This window comes from Podospora pseudopauciseta, assembly GCF_035222475.1.
Source record: "Podospora pseudopauciseta strain CBS 411.78 chromosome 2 map unlocalized CBS411.78m_2, whole genome shotgun sequence".
Lineage (NCBI taxonomy): Eukaryota > Fungi > Ascomycota > Sordariomycetes > Sordariales > Podosporaceae > Podospora > Podospora pseudopauciseta.
Window position 1 is genome coordinate 3253219 of NW_026946663.1, and position 20953 is coordinate 3274171.

At 54.1% G+C, this 20953-nt stretch overlaps 10 protein-coding genes across 10 annotated transcripts; 6 read left to right on the plus strand and 4 right to left on the minus strand.

Annotated features, from left to right (window-relative positions):
• Positions 1-438: 438 nt before the first annotated feature.
• ROT2 (glucosidase II) lies at positions 439-4567 on the minus strand. The gene is made up of 2 exons (XM_062909948.1): positions 3846-4567; positions 439-3775 (listed from the first exon to the last, which is right to left on the minus strand). The coding sequence occupies exons 1-2, from the start codon at positions 3928-3930 to the stop codon at positions 870-872; spliced, it is 2991 nt and encodes a 996-aa protein (XP_062768796.1). The 5' UTR covers positions 3931-4567; the 3' UTR covers positions 439-869.
• ndk1 (nucleoside diphosphate kinase Ndk1) lies at positions 4160-5804 on the plus strand. The gene is made up of 5 exons (XM_062909949.1): positions 4160-4868; positions 5023-5053; positions 5111-5154; positions 5226-5329; positions 5394-5804. The coding sequence occupies exons 1-5, from the start codon at positions 4546-4548 to the stop codon at positions 5657-5659; spliced, it is 768 nt and encodes a 255-aa protein (XP_062768797.1). The 5' UTR covers positions 4160-4545; the 3' UTR covers positions 5660-5804.
• A 212-nt stretch (positions 5805-6016) lies between these two features.
• On the plus strand, positions 6017-6625 carry QC763_209025 (uncharacterized protein; the record flags this gene model as incomplete). Its single annotated transcript, XM_062909950.1, has 1 exon — positions 6017-6625. One exon carries the CDS (start codon positions 6017-6019, stop codon positions 6623-6625), a length of 609 nt encoding a protein of 202 aa, XP_062768798.1.
• Positions 6626-6687: 62 nt separating this feature from the next.
• Positions 6688-7185, minus strand: QC763_209030 (uncharacterized protein; the record flags this gene model as incomplete). The annotated part of the gene is made up of 2 exons (XM_062909951.1): positions 6919-7185; positions 6688-6864 (listed from the first exon to the last, which is right to left on the minus strand). Exons 1-2 carry the CDS (start codon positions 7102-7104, stop codon positions 6688-6690), a joined length of 363 nt encoding a protein of 120 aa, XP_062768799.1. The 5' UTR covers positions 7105-7185.
• Positions 7186-7982: 797 nt separating this feature from the next.
• On the plus strand, positions 7983-9306 carry QC763_0039620 (uncharacterized protein; the record flags this gene model as incomplete). Its single annotated transcript, XM_062905613.1, has 4 exons — positions 7983-8087; positions 8137-8219; positions 8272-8311; positions 8371-9306. 4 exons carry the CDS (start codon positions 7983-7985, stop codon positions 9304-9306), a joined length of 1164 nt encoding a protein of 387 aa, XP_062768800.1.
• Positions 9307-10140: 834 nt separating this feature from the next.
• On the plus strand, positions 10141-10763 carry SMD3 (small nuclear ribonucleoprotein Sm D3; the record flags this gene model as incomplete). The annotated part of the gene is made up of 2 exons (XM_062909952.1): positions 10141-10394; positions 10455-10763. Exons 1-2 carry the CDS (start codon positions 10347-10349, stop codon positions 10761-10763), a joined length of 357 nt encoding a protein of 118 aa, XP_062768801.1. The 5' UTR covers positions 10141-10346.
• Positions 10764-11220: 457 nt separating this feature from the next.
• Positions 11221-13260, minus strand: QC763_208750 (uncharacterized protein; the record flags this gene model as incomplete). The annotated part of the gene is made up of 1 exon (XM_062909925.1): positions 11221-13260. One exon carries the CDS (start codon positions 13258-13260, stop codon positions 11221-11223), a length of 2040 nt encoding a protein of 679 aa, XP_062768802.1.
• A 250-nt stretch (positions 13261-13510) lies between these two features.
• Positions 13511-14263, plus strand: ubc7 (ubiquitin conjugating enzyme Ubc7/UbcP3; the record flags this gene model as incomplete). The annotated part of the gene is made up of 2 exons (XM_062909924.1): positions 13511-13951; positions 14010-14263. Exons 1-2 carry the CDS (start codon positions 13705-13707, stop codon positions 14261-14263), a joined length of 501 nt encoding a protein of 166 aa, XP_062768803.1. The 5' UTR covers positions 13511-13704.
• Positions 14264-14751: 488 nt separating this feature from the next.
• SWA2 (auxilin-like clathrin-binding protein required for normal clathrin function) lies at positions 14752-18060 on the minus strand. The gene is made up of 2 exons (XM_062909923.1): positions 15119-18060; positions 14752-15037 (listed from the first exon to the last, which is right to left on the minus strand). Exons 1-2 carry the CDS (start codon positions 17819-17821, stop codon positions 14936-14938), a joined length of 2805 nt encoding a protein of 934 aa, XP_062768804.1. The 5' UTR covers positions 17822-18060; the 3' UTR covers positions 14752-14935.
• A 2078-nt stretch (positions 18061-20138) lies between these two features.
• QC763_0039670 (uncharacterized protein) lies at positions 20139-20876 on the plus strand (the record flags this gene model as incomplete). Its single annotated transcript, XM_062905614.1, has 3 exons — positions 20139-20215; positions 20587-20675; positions 20779-20876. The coding sequence occupies 3 exons, from the start codon at positions 20139-20141 to the stop codon at positions 20874-20876; spliced, it is 264 nt and encodes an 87-aa protein (XP_062768805.1).
• Positions 20877-20953: the final 77 nt, after the last annotated feature.

The window sequence follows — 20953 nt, forward strand, 5'->3', positions numbered from 1 at the left end:
GCGCAGCAGGCACAAACGGCGTGGCACAACACTAGCTGTGCTCTTGATCAACGCTCTCACCCAGTAATCAATTAACCCTCACTCTGTGCATGGCTCGGTAAAAAGCCGTGCTACAATCTCGTCCTGTCGGTCTTTTGCCAATACGAAGTCTTTTCGTTTTCTAGAAAGATTTGTTTTTTTTTAAAATATATATATATATATATATATATAAAACAAAAGGCGCGTAAAAGCAAGCCACTTTTTTCCAAATCAGTTTTCTAGTCTCTCCCTCCCCCCGTCACCCCAAAAATCGCGTGTGCTGCTGCATGTCTTGTGCGACCCGCGTAACGTGCAGGCTGCAGCTACGCGGCGCCCGTTGTATATACACGGGCTGTCTTCATGCAAGGTACCGTCTTTTCTAGCCGGCTTACCGCTCGTGCCGCTCGTGTCAAACTTCGTATGTTCTTCCATTCCCCGAGCTTCATTCGGTGAGAGAAGGGTCCGGTGTACGGTGAGCCGAGAAGCCCCGATGATGACCACCGGCTAGAATATCCAAAGGCAAAAAGGGCCACGCCAACACATTGTACAAAAACACCCCCCGAGAAACCGAAAGGACGCGAGAAAGCCTCCGTTCCTCGCACAAGGTTCTTCCCTCCTCCTCCTCTTCCTCCCCCAAAGGCTGTGCATGTGTAAGAGCATAAAACCTGTCTTTGTGATGCAAACAAATAAACACAACACAACAAAACAGTCTCCTGTCGTACAACATCATGCAATGTATAAGCAAAGCTAGATAAAACAGCAGCATCAAAGCAGTATCCACAAGTTCAGCTGATGCCAACGCTTTCTTTTTTGTCTCGCAACACAAAACATATACCAAAGCCCTTCAGAGCTTAGAGCTCAACCTTCCAATTACTCCCAATGCTCGCACCCACCCTCTTGATAACCGCAAAGCTCGCCCTCCCGGCGGCCTTGTCAGCAGGAGTAAACTCCACCTTTGCCTTCCACGCCCCCTTCCCGCTCTCATCAACAACATCCACCTCGGTCTTCTTCCCCCACACCTTCTCCTCCGCCCCCACAACCACGATCTTGTCCACCCTCACCCCATTGTACTTCTTGAGCCACTCCCCTTGCTTGACGCTCTTGGTGTCCCTGCCCTCCTTATCAACCGACGTGATGGTCTTGGCGGCGCCATCGTAAACAAACCTGCGGTTGATGTACTGCCCCTGTTCAAAGTCATAAGAGTCGCCGTCATCCACGTACAACTCGCCCTCCGCGTGCTTTCCGTCCTTGGGAATGGTCAACACCAAAGTGTAGTCATCCCACTTCTGGAGCTGCGAAGAGCGGCGGGGAATGTCACGGCGGGGGAAGATATGGCCACCACGCATCAGAAGGGGGAGCTTCTCCAGCGGAGCGGCAACCGTGACCGTCTTCCCGGCCTTGCCAGAGGCAACGACATTGTAAGTAAAGTAATCGTAGTAGACTTCGTTGTCAGGGATGAAGATGTCCTGAGTCTCCTTGTTCTCCTCGGTAACAGGCTTGACGAGAAGGCCGGTGTTGCCGACGAAGAATTGGTTGTCGATGGGGAAACCGGCCTCTTCGTCAGGGTGAGTGTAGTACAGCGGCTTGACGATGGGAGTGCCGTCGACGTGGGCTTGGTGGAAGGCAGTGTACCATGATGGCAAAAGACTGTAACGAAGGCGGAGGGCACCAGCGATGATGGTGTTGTACGGCTCCCCCATGAGGTAAGGCTCGCGGCGGCGGGCATCAATGTGAGCATGGCCGCGGAAGAAGGGGTAGAAAGCACCGGCCTGGTACCAACGAGTCAAGAGCTGCTTGTCAGGGTTGCCGAAGAAGCCACCGACGTCAGCGCCGGAGAAGGGGAAGCCGGCGATGTTTTGGGACAAAATCATGGGGATGGATTCTTTGAGATGGCCCCACTCAGCAGTGTTGTCACCGGTCCACATGGCACCGATGCGCTGAGAGCCGGCAAAGAAGGCGCGGGTGAGGACAAATGGACGGCGGAGCTCGCCAGGCTTGCGGGTTTTGAGAGCATGGTGTGTGGCGTTGTGGAAGGTCATGCCGTTAAGGTTGTGGACATCACGATGCTCCCAGTTGCCATCATGAAGGTTGTCCTTGGGCATGGTCGTCTCGGGACCGTTAAAGACCGAAGGCTCATTCATGTCGTTCCAAATCCAGGTGTTCTCCATGGAGCCTTTGAACGAGGCATACTTGAAGAGGGTAGCCCACCACTCACGGGCGGCAGGCTTGAAAGCATCAATCCAGTGGGAGCTGCCTGGCCAGCACCAGCCCTCAAAGATGTTGCCATCCTTGTTCTTGACAGCCAAGTCCTTGGACTTGAGCTCGGCAACGACGGGGTAGTTGTCAGTGTTCTTGATATGAGGATCGATGATAGTGACCAGCTGGCGACCGTGGCTCTCCAACTGCTTGCCCATGCCGATGGGGTCCCTGAAGCTATGCTCATCCCAGGTGAAGTACTTCTTATCATCCGTGTACTCAATATCAAGCCAAATGACATCATAGGGCATCTTGAACTTGTCCATTTTGCGGTCGACATCCTTGACATCCTCGTCCGAGACGTAGTTCCAGCGGCACTGATGGTAACCGAGGGCAAACTCCTGAGGCATGGTGGTGGTGCCGGTGAGCTCGCCATATTTGGCGGTAAGATCCTTGGGGGTAGGGCCAAGAAAAACAAAGACGTCCAGAAGACCACTTTCCGAGAACCAGTGAGTGTGGGTGCTGGTTTTGGAGCCAATACCAAGAGACAGGGGGTTCTTGGAGTCCTTGCCCTTAGTGATATCGACCCAGGTCTCGGCAGCATTGAGCCAGAAAACACCAACGCTGGAGCCCTTGCGGTGGGCCTGCATGAAAGGAATGGAGCCATAAAGCGTCATGGGGCTGTCAAGAATGTACTCGAAAACGTCGGCGTTGTAGAGCCTGTAGGGCTCGCTGTAGCTGCCATCCCCGCCGCGAGTGGTCTTCAGTGACAGAGGGCCGGTGTGAGAAGGAATGCCGTAGACATGCTCGAAGCCCGAGAAGGTGATATCGAGGCCAACACTTTCGGGGCCACGAGGCTTCGAATCGGTGTTGCTGCCAAAGGACTCGTCCCACCAGGTGCTCTCGTCCTCGCCCTTGGGTTCCTCCTCCTCCTCCTTCTTCTCCTCTTCCTTGTCCTCCTGGTTCTGCTCGCCCTCGGAGGTGTCCTTGTTCTCAACCGCTGGCTTCTCAATCTTGGGCCTCCAGTGCTCCACGTTCAGCAGCCCCTGGTCGTTGAACTTGATCTGGCTGACTCCATCGCGCTTAAAATCGATTCCAAAGGGAGCGAACTTGATGACGGCTTCGAAGTTGGAGGAGGTAGGTCCGTACTTGACAGTGAGCTGTGACTTGTCTTCGAAATCCACCTTGGCTTCCTTGTCAAGTGTTAGCCCTCCAACAATAACCCATTTCTCGGCTTCATTGTATCGCTCCTTCCGGGCCTTGCTGTCATGGCGCAGTTCGATCTCGCCCTTTTGCCTCTTCTCTTCATCAATTGTAACTCGAGCGGTGCCGGATTCGAGGAAGGAAACGGTCAATGGAAGCCGGACGGTGTCGCCATTGTCGTTGACAGTCTTCAATACGACAGCTTGGTACTGTCCGTCCTTGAAGGACCCGGATTCGGGAAGGATAGAGTATGGAGACGACCACGAGTTGGTGGAGAGGACATGGTCAGCAAGCGCTCGGTTTCGCGAGCAGAAGCCCGACTGGGCGCACTTTTTGAAGTCATGTTCCTTGACGGCAACTGATACAGAAAGAGGTTAATCACAATGTTCCAGAGAATCTAGATACCCAAGACCACCTCAGTTCCCTACCTGCTGGTGTAATGACGCCAGAAAGTGTAGATATCAGTCCAAGATAAGCTGTCCACCTCCCGGACAGCGGGCCTGAGAGGTGCATGGCAGCGGCTAGCGACGCTCAAGGCGCTGTCGCAAGGCACTCTCGGTGTGCTGGAAAAACAAAGAGCAAACGCGATAGAAAGGAGTGAGATGGCCTTCAAGCCCTCACTTTGTGCATCCGGTAATCCTCCGAAATGCAGCAAAGAAAAATAAAATAAAAATGCGATGGCTTCTGCCCCAGGTTCAATGTTGGGATGTTTTGAGTTGGCAACTGCTTCAAAGCTCCCAATCTGGATTGGCCACCTTTCTCCTGAGAGAGGGACCGGGCCCCTGCTGGCGCTCCGCCCATAGCCAACCCTGCTGCCAAGTGGCACATTGCCTGGCACCCTGGCCGTACCTAACCCTGAATGATGACTTTAGCCAGCGCTGGTGGACATTCTCGCGATTGGGCTCCAAGATATAGGCTGTACATCGTTGAAGACATCAACAAGCCGGGCGTGCTGTATTCTTTCGTTAATGGAGACTGAACCTCGTCAATAACCATTGCTGTTTCGTTGGCTATCTTCCAGACCACCCCCTATCAACAAGCCACCTTCAAGCATCCCGACGATAGCTACCTAGTTGCCCGACCGCCTCGAGCTCTCAGAAAGATCGGGTGCCTCTGATTCGACCCGTCATGCCGAGTACAGACACAGCTGTTCCGAGACGCCAGCAGCAGCGAGATGGCGGCGGCGGTGGTTGGCTGGCGAGGTGTCGGGGCGTGTTTGGGAACGAGTCTCCTGCATTCTATGTCCTCCTAATGTGGGTCGTTGTGTTAACGGCTGTGGTCTTTTCTGACGGCTTCGACCCCACCTCGTCCCGAGCCTCCTCAGCTGTTCGGGCTCCAGCGGCTTCTGAACAAAATTCCTTTTTTCCCTCTTCCTCCTCTCCTCCTCCACCACTTCTTGTCAATTCTCCAGCAGACTCTCAAGAACCAGCCAAAATGTCCACCGAGCAGACGTAAGTCTTTTCCCCCCAGCTTTTGCCTCTTTCTGAGCACCCATCGCCCTGTTTTTTTCGCCTTGGCTTGCCCCTCGATTACCCCGCCATCCTTGTTTTCTCGTCCTGATTCTACCCCGCCATTTCGCATTCTCATGAACTGACGGTGAAACAGCTTCATTGCTATCAAGCCCGATGGCGTCCAGGTACGCGAGAGCACGGCACAGCTTGTCGACCATGTTTGATACTGATAATCGGTGTAGCGTGGCCTCGTTGGTCCCATCATCTCTCGCTTCGAGAACCGTGGGTACGTGAACTCCACCCCAAGCTTGAAGCTCTCTTCAGCTCTGGCCATCTGCTGACAAACATCACACGCAGCTACAAGCTCGTTGCCCTGAAGCTCGTCACCCCCGGCGAGGAGCACCTCCAGAAGCACTACGAGGACCTCAAGGACAAGCCCTTCTTCCCTGGTCTCATCAAGTGTATGTGACACCCTGCGATGCCTACTGCTGCACCCCCAGCTGCTGACCGCTACCCCTCCAACAGACATGTCCTCCGGCCCCATTGCCGCCATGGTCTGGGAGGGCCGTGACGCCGTCAAGACCGGCCGTGTCCTCCTCGGTGCCACCAACCCCCTTGCCTCCGCTCCTGGCACCATCCGCGGTGACTTCGCCATCGATGTCGGCCGCAACGTCTGCCACGGCTCCGACTCTGTCGAGAACGCCAAGAAGGAGATTGCCCTCTGGTTCAAGCCTGAGGAGCTCAACAGCTACAAGGCTGCTGCCTTTGACTGGGTCTACGAGAAGGCCTAATTAAGCGGTTCGTTTCTGAGATAGAAACTGCTGCTTGCCCGTATCTGCGGCAAGGGCAATTTGACTGGTCCTCTTGATTATATGTAGCGCGTTAGAGCTCTGGAAATTAGAGACCGATTTGAGTTGTTCACCCGTTTTGCCAATGCTTGTGTCTTGTCTTTGAATTGTTGAGCGGTTGTCTTTCGAGAATGGTGACAACCAACCCTAACCCTTTGCCTCTGACGACTTGGTAGCTTTGGGATTATCACAAGCTCTGTTTTCCATAACCAGCCTACAAATCGCACTTTTCAACAACCAACCACCGAACCAGGACAGTCAACCTCTCAACTCTAACCCAATCCCCCCTTGGCCGTAACGATGCGCCCCCCACCACTTTTCCAATCCCTCCTCCGGCAGCCCCGCCGACCAATCCAACTCAGAGGAGTCGCACGACCTCGAAACAGCAGCACCTTTTCCCCACCTCCACCACCGCAGTCGTCAGCCAAACTCTCCCGCGCAGAAAAGATTCTGTCCAGACTGCCACGCCCCTTGCAAAAATACACCACCTCTTTGCGGTCCGCGCCCACTACGCACGTGGTCGCGTTTTTGATACTGCATGAGATTACTGCCATTGTGCCTTTGGTTGGGCTGGTTGGGGTGTTTCACTATGGGAACTGGCTGCCGGTGGGGTGGTTAGGGGAAAGTGAGACTGTTAAGGAGGGGGTGGGGATTTTCGAGAGGTATGCTAGGAGGAAGGGGTGGTTAGAGGAGGGGAAGGGGGGATCGGAGGGGGATGAAGGGGAAAAGGGGGGGATAATGGAGCATTGGAGGGAGAATGGGAGGTATAAGCTGGTGATGGAGGTTGGTGTGGCGTGGGCGCTTTGCAAGTTTTTGTTGCCGGTAAGGATTGGGGTTAGTTTGTGGGGGACGCCTTGGTTGGCCAGAGGGATTGGGAGGTGGGGGGGGGTTTTCAAGAGGGGGGGTTGAGGGAGGATGGGTTGGGATGTTGTTTGCTTTTGAACGGTCACATGGGTGGGCAAGGTGAAGGGTTAGGTAAAGTCCATTGCTTTTCTCCACCAGGTGGTTATGCCGCGGGATTCCATAGCTGAGGCAAAGTCGTTGATTGCGGAGAGTTCAAAGAGGCCGGTGGGTTCTTGGGATTGGTTTTCGGGGGATAGTGTAAGGGATGGTTTGGAGGCTAGGTGGAAGTCTTTGTAGCGGAGTCTCTTGGGTATTGATGAGTTGGTGGGTTAGAAGAGAAGGGGAATAAGGGGGCTTACCTGGACAGTTCCCACCCAGGACTTCACACCTTGTTCGCTGCCCTTGCAGTACATGATGCCTGGGCAACCACCGCTTCGGAGGAGAGCATAAACCTCGAACTCACGAGCTGCTTTGCGGAGGTGGGCAACCTTTTTGCGGGAGGTGATGTGGTGAGTTCGGATCAAGGCATGGTAGAACGGGGTCATTATCTTGACCTGATATCATCCACCTGATCTTGTGAGGAGTAGTTGTTGAAAGGGTTGCCCTGGTCGTGAAGGTTGAAGGTGGACAGTGCTTGAACGATACCAGTGCCAGTTCATACGGTCTTTGGGTGAGCAAGTGAATATAGACATACAGTATGAACTACGTCATACCAACTCTCTCACACGGTTCTCTTTCACGTCTTCACGTGCCCACGTGCCGCATGCCAAGCCATTCATCCGATTGTACAACCAACGCGACCCGTGCCTACCCTCCCTCTGTTCGAGTTGTGACAGAAGTGAATTAGGACAGACAATTGGAGCCTGCCAGTGCTGAGCAACCTGCTCTCGATCCTTCTGCTTCTGCCTACTTGAGGGAGAACTTCAAGGATATAGCTCCAGCGACTTGACGACTGGTGTTTACTAACAAACAAACAACTGATTCGATACATGTCATTCCGACTTCACTTCAGCATGATACTCACCACCTCCTACCTATAAATGTATACATCCTTTGTTACCGGCCATTTTAAAGGTCCAGGACGACAGCGCTGTTGCCGGGGCTATCCTGAATAAACAGAGGAGGGAACGGACAGTAACTGGGAGAAATGAGCTGGCGCAGCATCTGAAGCCGAGGTTGGGAGTCAAGATTGGCAGGCAGACGTGGATCAAAGGGAGGAGTATAAAGCACTGCTTGGACATGGTGCACGGGAGGATTAGTTCTGAGGAGAAAGCTGGATGGCGAATACTGCCAGATTCACATTGACCTCAGCAAGGGGAAGGATTGCACACAGATCTTCTCGAAGAGCGGAAAAGACTCCACGCGGGATCGCTGTAAGCTGCATGAGTAAATTGTTGTTTTGCAGAGTTCAACATGGGCTACCATGAACGACAGTGCTATCGGGGATTCCCTACAAATAGGCCAGCCCACATGCCCTATCACAAAGGGGTGCATCTTGGAAGGGGAACTTGCCGTTTACAGTGGCAAGGTAGGTTTGCTTCCGTGCTTACACACACGTCATCACTAACATTTCGCAGGAACATAGAATTCTCAACTTTCACAAGATCAGAAAGCACATTTTCAGATCTGGGACCTTCATTGGAACTGCACACCATTCACAGTATGCTTCTCACCGACCTCCTCTTTGTCGGGGTTTGTGCTGACATTTGTAGGACACATTCCTGGGAACACCTCATGATTGTCTACTATGACGTCCGCATGCTTGACGACACATCATTATTTTCAGTCGAAATTCATCGAGGTTCCAAAAGCTCAAGGAAATCATTACGATGATCCCAAGCCACTCGGCCCTGGTCAAACAGATTCTTATCGACTGTGACAGGCGGACAGCCAAATCGGACCTGCGCCGTGCTTTTGCCGAGTGTATCACGGCCAAGGGAGAGGGGCTTGTCCTCAAGTCAGATGGCCCCTACTTCGACTTTGACAGCATGCGAAGACCCTATAGATGCTGTGCCATCAAGCTAAAGAAGGAATACATCGGCAACTTTGGAGACATTGGGGCCTTTGCAATAGTTGGTGCCCGGTATGACGCTGCAAAAGCCAGAACTACAACATTCCTCACCTCAAGTGGGCACACTTCTGTGTGGGTTGCTTGGAAAAACAGGGAGGAGGTTGGACGGTTTGGCAAAAAGCCAAAGTTTGTGGTGACCAACGTGGTTGAACTCGATACAACACAACTGGCCACGATGGTGGCTTATGCCAACCCGGAATGCGTATCGGTGGACGACAACTGTCCGATTGACTTGCGGACCGAGCCAGGCATCGATGAGGGGCGACGACCGGTTTTTATTTTCCCCACGCTACCCGTCGTGGACCTCCGCTGTTTTTCTTTTGACAAAGAGGGGAACACTGGTTTCTGGAGCCCAAGGTTTCCTGTCGCCACCAAAGTACACTGGGACAGAACCTTCCACGACACAATCTCTTTTCAACAGCTGCAAGAATTAGCAGAAGAGGCCAGGAACATGACAACCCCTGAGGGCACTCAAGAGATTCTCACTTGGATCGCCAATCTTCAAGGAATCGAGTCTTCGAGCCAGTCCACCGCAACCAACTCTCAGCGGTCCTTGGTATCGTCTCGGAACACCATGTCCCCAGGCCCCCGGGGTGATGTCTCGCCTCGAGTTGGCCGCCGCGTCCCAATCGGCGCTGCCACTTTGAGCGCCCCCTTGTCTTTGTCAGCCTCATAGACTGCAGGCCGTTCACAGGGGTATGATAGTGCAGCAGGTAAGAACATGAACCATAGTCGAAATGATTGGTTTCTAACAGTGTTCAGACGAAGGCATCGACCGCGACCGCGACCGTGATGTACTCTCCGAGGACACTCACGACGAGAATACTCTGCAAAATCGGACACGATCAATTGAGGCCTCATGCGGACCATCGTCCTTTTCAGTCCTGCTGTCTCATTGCATAGCAAACTTTCCGTATGTTGGAGATTTACTCAGAAGCCATGGAATCCATGAGCCTGTCATAGATGCCAATAGTTGGAAGGAGAAACGGTTCGCCTCGACGAAAAGACTGGCGTTGGTTGAGGCCCAGCGACGTGAGGCTACTCAGGCCTTTTTTGACGTCATTACATCGCTCGAGTTGAGGAAACGAGGCTTGGATGAGCATGAATATACCCCCATTTTGATTGGAGGGTGTTGGAGAGGTTGAAGACGGAGCAGGCCAAGAAGGGGATGGAGGCGAGGGGAGAAGGATGAGAGGTTTGCTGTTGCTATATTATGGAGAAGGGGAGGTTTGGGGAGATTTGGGACAGGTTTTTGCAGGGGCTTGTTTGAGTGTTTGTTTTTGGGGGATGGATCAGGGGCATGGACATACCCAGGAGGCATGGATAGATGATGAGTTTTGTAGAATATGGGTTGCACGATGGCCAATGGAGATTACAACGGCGGATTGCCTGAGTTAAGCAGCTTTTATGCATATATCTGTGTTGCAATGAACTGTGTGCCGTTAAAAAGTAAAACTGCCGTGGGTGAGGCTGAAAGTGGAAGCCCATCCTCAAGCATTAAAGTGGGGCCAGCTAGGCAAGGCTGAAATTCTGGGAAATTCAACAAGCTCCACCGCGCCAACTGCGACGCTTGCTTGTTCAACGCGACAAGCTTCCCATCGACGACAATTCACCACCACCACCGATATTCGCGACGGCCAAATCTGACTATTTCCACCTCTGCCTGTCCGCGCACTTACTATCACATCCGAACCAAACGCCATATCAACACCAAAAATGACCTCCACAATCGGCATCCCCATCAAACTCCTCAACGAGGCCCAAGTCAGTTCTTCCCCTCCCTCCCCCCTCCCAATCATCATGCTAATCTGTCTGTTTGGGTAGGGCCATATCGTAACACTGGAAATAACCTCCGGCCAAACCTACCGCGGCAAGCTCATCGAGGCAGAGGACAATATGAACGTCCAGCTCAAGGACATCACCGTCACGGCCCGCGACGGCCGCGTCTCCCACCTCGAGCAGGTCTACATCCGGGGATCTCACGTCCGGTTCTTCATCGTGCCAGACATGCTCCGCAACGCGCCCATGTTCAGGAGCAGGAACGTCAGGGGGAGGGGTGTCGGGTTGGCGAGGGGGAGGGCGACGGTTAGTAGGGCTAGGGCGAGCGGGGGGCCGCCTAGGGGGGGGAGGTAAAAACTGGGAACGCGATGGGAAGAAGAGATATGGAAGGGGAGAAAGATTCGCGTGTGGCTGGGTTTATGGATGGATTGTTTGGTTTGGCGTTTAGGGACTTTTCTTAAAACATGGACAGCGGAGAAGACAGAAAATGAAAGATGTTATGGCGCGGATTTATTCTGGGCCCAAAAACACCAAAAAAAATAATAAAAAATAAAAAAAAAATTGAATAAAAAAATAAATAAACCAAAAGGACAAACGTCACATGGTCCATGTCTTGGGCAGCGTGTAATTAATGGCCAATGTGAACCCAAATTTCAACTCGACCTTTTCACTACTGTCGAGCAGACATCAGACAAAACATATCATACAGCAGTACTATATACATCTCAGTTTAGCGTCCCTCCAGGCATCAGTCAACCCTCTTTAGCCAGGCAATCCTCTGCCCCTCACCCTCAATCTCATCCCCGATCTTTCACAACCTCCTCAAAACCTCGTCCGCCTCCTCCAACACTTCCCTCACCCTCTCCCCCCTCCCCCCTCCCACCCCTTCCGTCTTCACCCCCCTAAACAAAACATCCCCCACCCCCCTCGCCACCTGCCCCTCCACCCTCTTCACCGCCTTCCTTCCCTCCTCCCTCACCTCCTCCTCCCAATACCCCCTCGCCTCATCCCACCTCTTCTGCATCCTCTTCAACGCCACCACCAACCCCAACGCAGCAATAGCACCACACTCATACGCCCCAAACCCACTAAAGTACACCAACCCCGCCAGCACCGAGTTCAACCCCGTCAAGCTAGCCGATTGGACGACCAGCTTCTGCGCCAACGCCTGCAAGGCAGGGACCGTAGTCTCAAGCAGATACTGTCTCGTGGACGTGATTTGAACAGGCCATTTCCCATGGTGTTCCATCTCAACCGCAGTCGGCCCCGGTGTCGAGACCAGCTTCTCTTCCGGGTCGACAGGATAGCTTATCGCGGGGCTGATGGTGGGAAATGAAGCAGCGACTTTACCAGCTAGGTAGACCACTTCCTGCTCTGCCCTCGGCAAAAAATAAGACATCACCAGCTCCGACGTGTTGAGCGTGACATCATCCGCTCTCCAAAACAGTTTCCACCAACTAAGGCTGCGCCAGAGGTGGTTGGAAAAAGCAGAGTCAAGCCGACTCTGCAGTTCCTCGTGGGCCGACTGCGCCCAAGAGACAATCTCCTGGTCGAGGCGCCTGATGGTTGCTTCGATTTCGACGAGATTGGCCTGGTTATGCTGGGAGAGTTGCTGTTGTCTTTCTTGCTGTTCAAGGCCCTCTTTAGCTCGGGAAAGAATAGACCCGATGAGGTGCTGGACTGGGGGCTTGATCTTGTCGGTTGCTTCCGTGTTGGCTCTGAGCCAGTCGCGGATCTGCTTGACGTTGCCTTCTGTCCAGAGCTCGCTGAAGACTTCTGCTCTGCCGGCACGGAGGGCGTCAAGGCCTTCGATGGCGGCGAAGGAGTCGACTGTGAAGAAGGGGAGACTGCTGTTGGGGTCGAGGAGGCCGTGGGGTTGTGATGGGGAGTAGGCGTAGTTTTGTGATTGAATTTCGAGCTCTTCCTTGACCGCGGTCCCGGATTTGAGGTTTACTGCGGTTTTGATCACAGAGGAAGGGTTGGACTTGGCGAGTTCGAGAGCGTTGAGCGCGCCTCTGAGACCATTGCCTACTAATAACGTCATGTGTACTGCTGAGGGGACCAGAGTTGTTTGCGGTGTTGATATCACTGCGGTGGGCTTGGTTGTTTGTACGCCAGGTACAAGAAGCTCCGCCTCCAACTCCTCTGCGGTTTTGGTTGCTTGCGGCCTGAACTTTGCCAACAACAGCTCGAGGTTATTCCGGCCCAGCGTTGGTGAGTAGGCCGTGATCTCTGGAAATGTTGTCGGCACTTGGGTGTCCAGTGCTGCTGTCCCCTTCTCAGATGCCTTTACCCGCACGATCAAAGGTTCCTCTGCCAAATTGTGGCGTTCCAGCTGTGTCTCCCATGCCGCCTGTTCTCCAAGCTCGTCGGCGAGGGCAGCCCGTAATAAACTCTTTGAAGCCTCTGTGTTCTCGTGTCCATCCTCTCGAGCCGGGTTGAGTATCGCAACACGTATTGACTCTTGTCCTGGTGGCTCCGACAAATTGCGCAAGGCGAGGTTCAAACGTTCGCTCTTGACGTATTCGGGGATCTGTATTTGAAGCTCTCGAAGCAGACGAGCTAGTTTCGCGCGGGGTGGTTCAACCGCTTGCTGTTCTTGCATTTGTGTCGCAGACGGTATCAAGGTCTCGGTCGTATGGAAACTGCGTGTGCCGCCGGCCAGCAATCTGGTATTCTGTTCTCGCAATGGCAACGGTCGTCGTCTCGTAGTAGTAGTGAGGGGTCGTGTAGACAAGGAACAAAACAGGCATATCGACGATGTCCTCGTTCTCCCCCAGGAGAATAATCCCTGATTCTTCCCCGCTATCCCTCCCCCCAGCGCCCGTTTAAGCGCCAATGTCGGCGGCATGGCAAATTGTCGTCGCCAGAATTTCGTAGGTGATGATGTCCACCTCAAAATCGCGAATTATCACAACGGCCAAAATGCCGAGCTACGTAAGGTCGAGGTCAGGTTCAGGCTAGCTCCCCCCGGTCCGCCCAAAACTTTAGCGTCATTTTTGCCGGCTCTTTCCGGCAGTTTCCCTGCCAAGCCGGCCCCCCAAACCCCACCCCTCCCCCCCCCAAACCACCCCCAGACTTTTGGGGAAGCTTTCAAAGCCAGGTAACCCCCTGTCCATCAACCACCACCATCACCAACGCCACCTTTGTATTTCCTCCCCCCGCTAAACATTCACATTAACACGAACAACAACAACAACAACAACAACAGCATCCTACGATTCACCACCTAAACCACGAGCGCGTCATATATCCCCCCCCCCTCTCCCTCCGTGCACCTGCCCCCAACCAGAAAATGGCAACCTCCACCGCCCACCGCCGCCTCCTCCAAGAATACCGCGCCCTAACCAACAACCCCCCCGAAGGCATCACCGCCGGCCCCGTAACAGAAGACGACCTCCTCCACTGGGAAGCGCTGATCCAAGGCCCCGAAGGAACCCCCTTCGAAGGAGGTGTCTTTGCCGCCGAGTTAAAATTTCCGAGGGATTACCCCCTCGCGCCACCAACGATGAAGTTTCTGTGTGATGTTTGGCATCCTAATGGTAGCCCTCCTCCCTCCCCAAAGAAGGTAGTATTGGACTGATAATATTGATGGAATAGTCTACCCCTCCGGCATGGTCTGCATCTCAATCCTGCACCCCCCCGGCGACGACCCGAACCACTACGAGCACGCGAGCGAGCGCTGGTCCCCGATCCAGAGCGTGGAAAAGATCTTGATTAGCGTCATGAGCATGCTTGCTGAGCCGAACGATGAGAGCCCGGCGAATGTGGAGGCTGCGAAGATGTGGAGGGAGAAGAGGGGGGAGTATGAAGAGAGGGTGAGGGAGGGGGTGAGGAAGAGTTTGGGGTTGTGATGAGATGGGAAGATATGGACTTTGGTTTGAGTTGGGTTGGGTTGGTTTGGTTTGATGTTATAAGCATGGCACTGGTTTTGGTGTTTATATGGCGTGGGGTTGGGGGGGGGGGGTGTTAAAATCTACTGGTTATAATAGCGGCATGGGAGGGGGGGAGTGATTCATAGCGGATGGGAATATCATGCGTTTTTTGTTTTTTTTGCAAATCTATCTACCTGGTCAGGTCTGGGATTGGCACCTGGTGTGTTGCTCTTCTCCCAACACCGTTGGCCATGGGGACTCCTCTTGCTCCTGCCTTGCTTTTTATAGGTCAGGGTTCTGGAGCACCTAGTATCTGAGAGTAAAGGAGTGCTCCAGACTGGATGGCGCATCGGTCAACCGCGACAAGAACGTGGATTCCTTCGCACCACCGGTTTGGGTCGCTCTGATCTCTCGGAAACCAACCCCAACCAGTGAGGCCTTGAGCTGGAATGCCTTGGCTGAGGGATCGATTCCTTTTGAGGTTCAATTATTTGTGGTTTTCCTCTAGCCAACACTATCATCCACGACTTCCGCGAGTTTGGTCAAGACCAACCCATACGCAACATGCATGATCGTCTATTCCATTTCTTTTACTCTACGCCTCCCTAAAGAACCACTCCATGCTTGACTCCCAATAACTCCCAATAACTACTACAGCTGATTCTCCGCCTTGAACTTATCCCACGCCTCATTCAGCGTGCTAAACACCGTCCCGGCAATCATCCTAACCTCCGTCGTCGCGTCGTGCGCAATCTATTCCCGATCGCGTTAGCCAGACCATCTCCACGTTGCCTCATCCAAGAAAAAGAAAAAAAAAACAAAAAAAAATCGTACCTTATCAGGATGCGTCTTAGCAATAGCCTTCATGTAAACAACCTTGACCTTGTTCGCCATCACCAGCTCATGCAACCCAACCTTCTTCCACCCGCTCCCCTCCCACAGCACACCATCCAAGCTCGTGAGCAACGCCCGCAAGTTATCCCTCTTGCCATCCCTCCACGCCGCGATCCTCGCATCGACTTTATCAGCCAGCTGGAACTTCTCATCCCCTTCCTTCTCAGCAGCTTGATTCGCCTCCCGCAGTCTCCTCACCGCCTCGGCGCTTTTATGACCGGTAGCAGCCGCTGGTCTCGGACGAGCTGGGGCAGAGGCCGGTCTCGGAGCGGGTTTCGGCGCAAGCGCCTTCTGGCAGCGTTGCCTCCCCGCCGCGGCGGTGGCACCACCAAGACCAGCCTCAACACACGTCTGCCAGACGGCGAGGGCGTCAGCCCACTTCTCCATCTGCTCGAGAGCTTCCGCTTTGCGGGTGAGGGCCTTGCCGTACAGCTCGCGCATGTCTCTTTTTTCGGTGGTGCCGGTTTCGCTTTGGACCTCGACGTGCTCGCCCTCGCCCCTGCCCGGGCCAATGAGCTTGACGGCGTTGTCGGCGTCCTCGACCGCCTGGCGGGGTTCGCCTGTTTTGAGGGCCGTGAGGGAGCGGTTGCAGAGCAGGAGGATGGCGAGGGGGTGTTCTTTTGGAATGGCGGCGAGAGAGGAGGCGTATGAAGCGTGAGCAGATGCGTAGTCGCCGCGCTTGAAGTGGGCGGTGCCTTGGAGACGGTGTTGGGTGGAGGACTGGAGGGCGATTGCTGATACTGGAGGGATCTGACGTGGCGGGCGAGCAGGGGCTGGCTTGGGCATTGGTGATGAACGGGCTGCTGCTGGACGAGGGGCGGGTGACGGTTGAGGTGATCGAGATGGAGCTGTGGGTCGCGGCTTTGGTGCTGAGGAGGCACCAAACAGCAGGTCTTCTTCCGGCTGCGCCGGTGCTGGCTGTGGCTGTGGTGTCGTCTTCTTCCTGCGTGCTGGACTGACATAGGCTTGAGCACCCTCGTCCTCGGCCGCAAGCCTGCCAAGTCTGGCACGTGGATCGAGAACTGGCCGGGAGCCTTGCTGCCACTTTGGTTCTTGGGCACCCGATCCAGGCCGGACCGGGAGGGCTGGAGATCTGTCACGCGATGGCGCGTTGCTGGATGGTCGACTGTCGGCACCGGATCTTCCTGTTTTCCTCGGGGGCGGCCCGCCACCTTCCAACATCGCGGCTTCATTCGTGACGTCGGGCGGCTCCCTCCTGGCGCTCCCTCCCGAATGATCCTGGGCAGACCGCATCCATTTCGGTTGATTCGGGTCACCATCTTGCTGAAGTTCGGCGACGGCTTTCTGTACCTTTTTCTGGCCTGTTTTCCAAAGGCTGTTGGCCGTCTTGAAAAGACTGGTACCTACGGCAGCAGCAGTTTTCGCAAAGTCACCGTCCACCATGGAAACGGGAGATTGGTTGTCTCTATTTCTTGAGGCGTGCTCCTCTCTTGCCCAAGCAGGACCACCATTCCGTGATTGACTAGAAGCGCGCTCGCCACCGCCTCTGGAGGGCTGTTCTCGCGAGCCGCTTTGTCCCTTTGACTTGGCCTGCTCCTTGGCCTGGCGGTGGGCATCATCCAGAAGCCAGTTTACCGCTGCTTGAACGTTAAGCCCAGCCCCACTTTCAGTAAGCCCCCTTCTGGCATTTTCAGGGGTAAATCCGTAGTCCACCAGCTGAGCAACCGCTCTGTCAAAAGGATCATCCGATGGCCTGGATGGTCTCGAGGGTTGTGGCGGCGGTGGTGGTCGGTCATCCTCAGAATCCGAAGATGAATCTTCAATGGCCTTTCCGGGTTCGGGCTCTCGCGAGAATGTCGGAGCTGGAGTTGGCTTCTTTTTGATCTGATCCACTGGCTTACCCAGATCCCCCAGAATGTCAAAGTCATCACCGGCAGGAGGTGGGGGCGCTGGGGTGCTTGATTTGGGCTTGAGCTGGTTCAGCCCAAACGGGTCGTCGTCGTCGTCGTCACCAAATCCTCCAGAAGTGGGAGCCACAGCTGCTGGCTTACCCCACGCACTTGGATTGCTCAAGTCCAAGCCTGGCGCGGGCGAAGGAGTATGGGAAGCGGGTGGTGGGTAGTGGCTCGAGTTATCGACCTTGGTGCTGGCATTGAATGCTGCAAACAAATCCTCATCTCCCTCTGATATGTTTGTTCCCTTTCGTAATCCAGATTGTACGGTCGGTGTCCCTATTTGCGGCGGTGGAGCTAGCCCTGGTGAAGGCGTCTTCAAAGAGCTCTGGGATCCAGAGAGGTTCCGTCCCAGCGAGTCCAAGAAACGTCCATCCCCAAAGCTCGACTGGGCTTGTTTCCTTCTCTCCTCCTCCTTTCTGCGCTTCTCTGCCTCCAACTGTTCCTGCCGTTCCTTCAAGCTCAGGTTCGCGTTACTCTTGGCAGGGCCAAAGTTGAGGAGGTTGCTGAAGCTGTCCTGCGCGGGCTTGGCGGTGGGAGGTCTGGTGCCAGCATTTCCGGACTCCTGGACTGACAGCGGCGTGTTGCGCCCCGAGTTGAAGGGCGAAGGAGTCGGGCGCAGCGAAGGGTAGAGGTTGGAGGTCGCGGGGTTCGAGATCGGCGTCGGTTGTTGCGCGGGCTTCTTCCCGGCATCGGGAGCTGTCCAGGTCAGGTCAACGAGATCATCCATCGTACAAAGTGATTTCGGAGGCGGTCACGGCATCTGGCGTAGTTGGTGAATGACTGCTTGGATCTTGAACGGGGCAAACAAAGAGACAACACGTAGTTTGTTTATCGTGAACCATGCAGCAAGCAAGCAATGTATGTTGTAGTCGATGCGCCACACCACCATCAATCAATCGGCCCCTATGGAACACGCATCGCCTGAACTCATCCCTGAATGCATGCCACCTGGCCGACCCTGCGTGACCCCGCTAGCTAGCCAGCCAGCGTGCCAGCCAGCGTGCCAGCCAGCGTGCCAGCCTTGGGCGCTGAAGGGGCAGCAATAAGGTGCGGCGCAAATGTGGGGTCCCGTAAAGGCAAGTCGGCCCACCAGCCACACCTCACCGCCGACATCAAACTCCGAAGAGACTGTGCACGGTTCACCTGGCTTTCAGGGGAAGAAGAAGGGGTTCAGATGCCAAGACGAGGCACAATGGACAAACCACTCTTTTTTTTGGTCAGAGGGTGTGGTCTGGTTGCTTTGCAGAGTGCAAAGACGGGGAATCGTGCCTCGCATATTTTCAATATCAGATATCACCATAAATAAACACCGTCATCCGAACAGCCAGCAGCGAAGCTTTAGTGATCAATTAACTGCCTGTCTTCTTGGTGTGGCACTAGAAATAGATTTGGATGAAGGCATCGCAGACCATCACACCACCCAACATCAGGCTCGTACTCACACATCATTACACTCGCACTTGCACATCCACCGCTGATGTCTACAACCAACCTTTATCAACACGTGATCACACTTCCCACGGGCAACTGCGTCAATGTTGATGCGATGCGATGTGATGTGATGTGATGCCACCGCTGCTAAGGAAGTTGATGAGCTCTTTTTTCTTGTTGGACCAAGGAACCCGGGAGAGCTCGATGAACGGTTGATCCCAGTGATCTCCTAGCTGATCCTCAGCACACGGGAGCGAAATTCAAGGAGAGGGGAAATGGCAAATAACGAGCGGCACCACACGGCACGACCTGCTCTGTTTCACGGTCCACCATCCCACCAACGGCTGGGCTCATCAGCACCAAGAATTCCCTCTTTGGTAGCGCCGGCAAAGGGAAAGGTGAGCGAACCTCAGAAAAGGGGAAACAGGATGCCATTCACGAGGAAATGGTGTTTCTTGGGATGTGCCATTGAGCTCTGGGCAAAAAGACGCCATTTTGGCCTCTGATTGGTTGGAGGTGGGCGTTTGGCATCGGGTGAAAACCCTGGAATGACTTTTGGCGCAACGACAAGCTTGAAACTCGTTTCAGGAACCATGACCGTTCGTCATTGGCTTGACCCAAAGCCCCTCGCATTTTATCTGGCGTTGCAGGGTCGGCAGGGCTCAAGGGTACCGGGATACCCCGCTTGATGCAACGGGGAGAGCGCGCCACTGCGGCCACCAGCGACCAATGCGGCGGGCTTGCGGCGACTCTTTCATGCAACGGTCTTCCTACTAGGTGAGCACTGCTTCTCCTATCCATCAATCTGATACGAACACCGACACCGCTCACCTCACTTTTCACTGGACCATGCAGACTGACCAAAAACTGTTGTGACCAGGAGAGAGCGGTTCAACAGCGGCAGGCTAACGCAGGTACAGCACATGTGCTTCCAGGCTGTGCGAGATGGATGCAGCCAAGGTGCAAGGTGGGTGATGATGATGATTGCGGTGGAGTTGTTTGCAAGAGCAATGAGATTGGACGGCCCAGCGAGAGGGCAATTACAGCTTGTCCGACCCAGCATGCAGCCACCGGGACGCAGAGATAACACGTGTATCTGGTATACCTAGCAGTTCAAAGATCACAGGTGCTGCCGTCGTTTCTGCCCTGATCTCCCGTAACCTCACGACCCGAAATGAAGTGCTCGGTCTGTGGTATATCTTGTCTTGTCCAAGATGACATGATAGCTCAGCACTTTTTTGCTGTCTTGCTGCTTCCAGAAGGCGGCGGCATTTCCTCTGCTCCTCCTACCAAGACCCCAAGACTCTTAGCTCATTATCATGGGCCGTCTCTGTTAAACACAAACTTGATAATACCCAACTACAATTATTAGCAGCACATCCCATACCTTATGGTGACAGATCCTTGGAGCCAGGTTCACCAGCGTCCCCTTAATCCCAACTGTTAAGGTCTTGGTCACCCCCACCCGGCCAATCACAGACGGCCTTTTTGTGGCTGAGAGCCGCTTCGGGAAAGAGCGTCCTGCGTATACAGCAAGGGGTCCCTTCCCCTGTCCCGAATTCCAAGGCCCCCGTTTTCTTCAGCGGCTTGGGTTTTATCTTCAGCGTGGGCACATGTCTTATCCGCCGTCCTCCCTTTGCGACAGCTCCCTTCTCTCGCCTTTTTGCGAACGAACCTCCAACCCGACCGAGTCTGTTGACCTGGATCTCCATCCATCCTCTCTCTTTCTCTCTCTCTCACTCTCTCTCTCCCGCAACAACACTCCCACCCACCGCTCACGCTCACTTTCAACTTTCCCTTTGGGAAAACCACATTCATTTCAAATACTACTCATTCATTCATTAACATTTCATTTCTTTTTGTGTGTTGTTTTGCGGGCCTTTTGATTCTTGGTGCTCTTCGTCTTTTCTGCGACTTACTTCCCCACCACCACGACAACGACAACGACAACGACACAGTTTCCGACAGTCTGGTACAGAACCCAACGCAGGTGCCTCCTCACGGTCAACTCGACGTCAGCGACTGCTTCCAGTAACCTCCAGAATTGAGGAGTGGAAATAGACGTCACGGGCTTGCTCTGAATATCGGGTGGTTGGACTGCTGCGTGCCATTCCTGACAAACGACAACTCGCCTCGACTGGATCGAATTGGTATGTTACTCGAAAAAGGTCACTCAGTCATTGCATGATAGGGCCAACTTTCATTGGCCGCCATGCAATTTTTTCCACCAAAGCTGACCAGATATCTGTCTAGATTTGTCGAAACACCAGGATCGTTTTGTCGTCAAATCCCCTCAGCATCTTGCCTCGAGGAGTTTCTGCAAGGACAGTACTTTCGGCAGCAACTTCTGAAAAGCATCAATTTCGACCCTTCTCACACTCCTTAACATCGCAACTCTTTTGTTTGCAATTCCACCAGAGTCATTCTT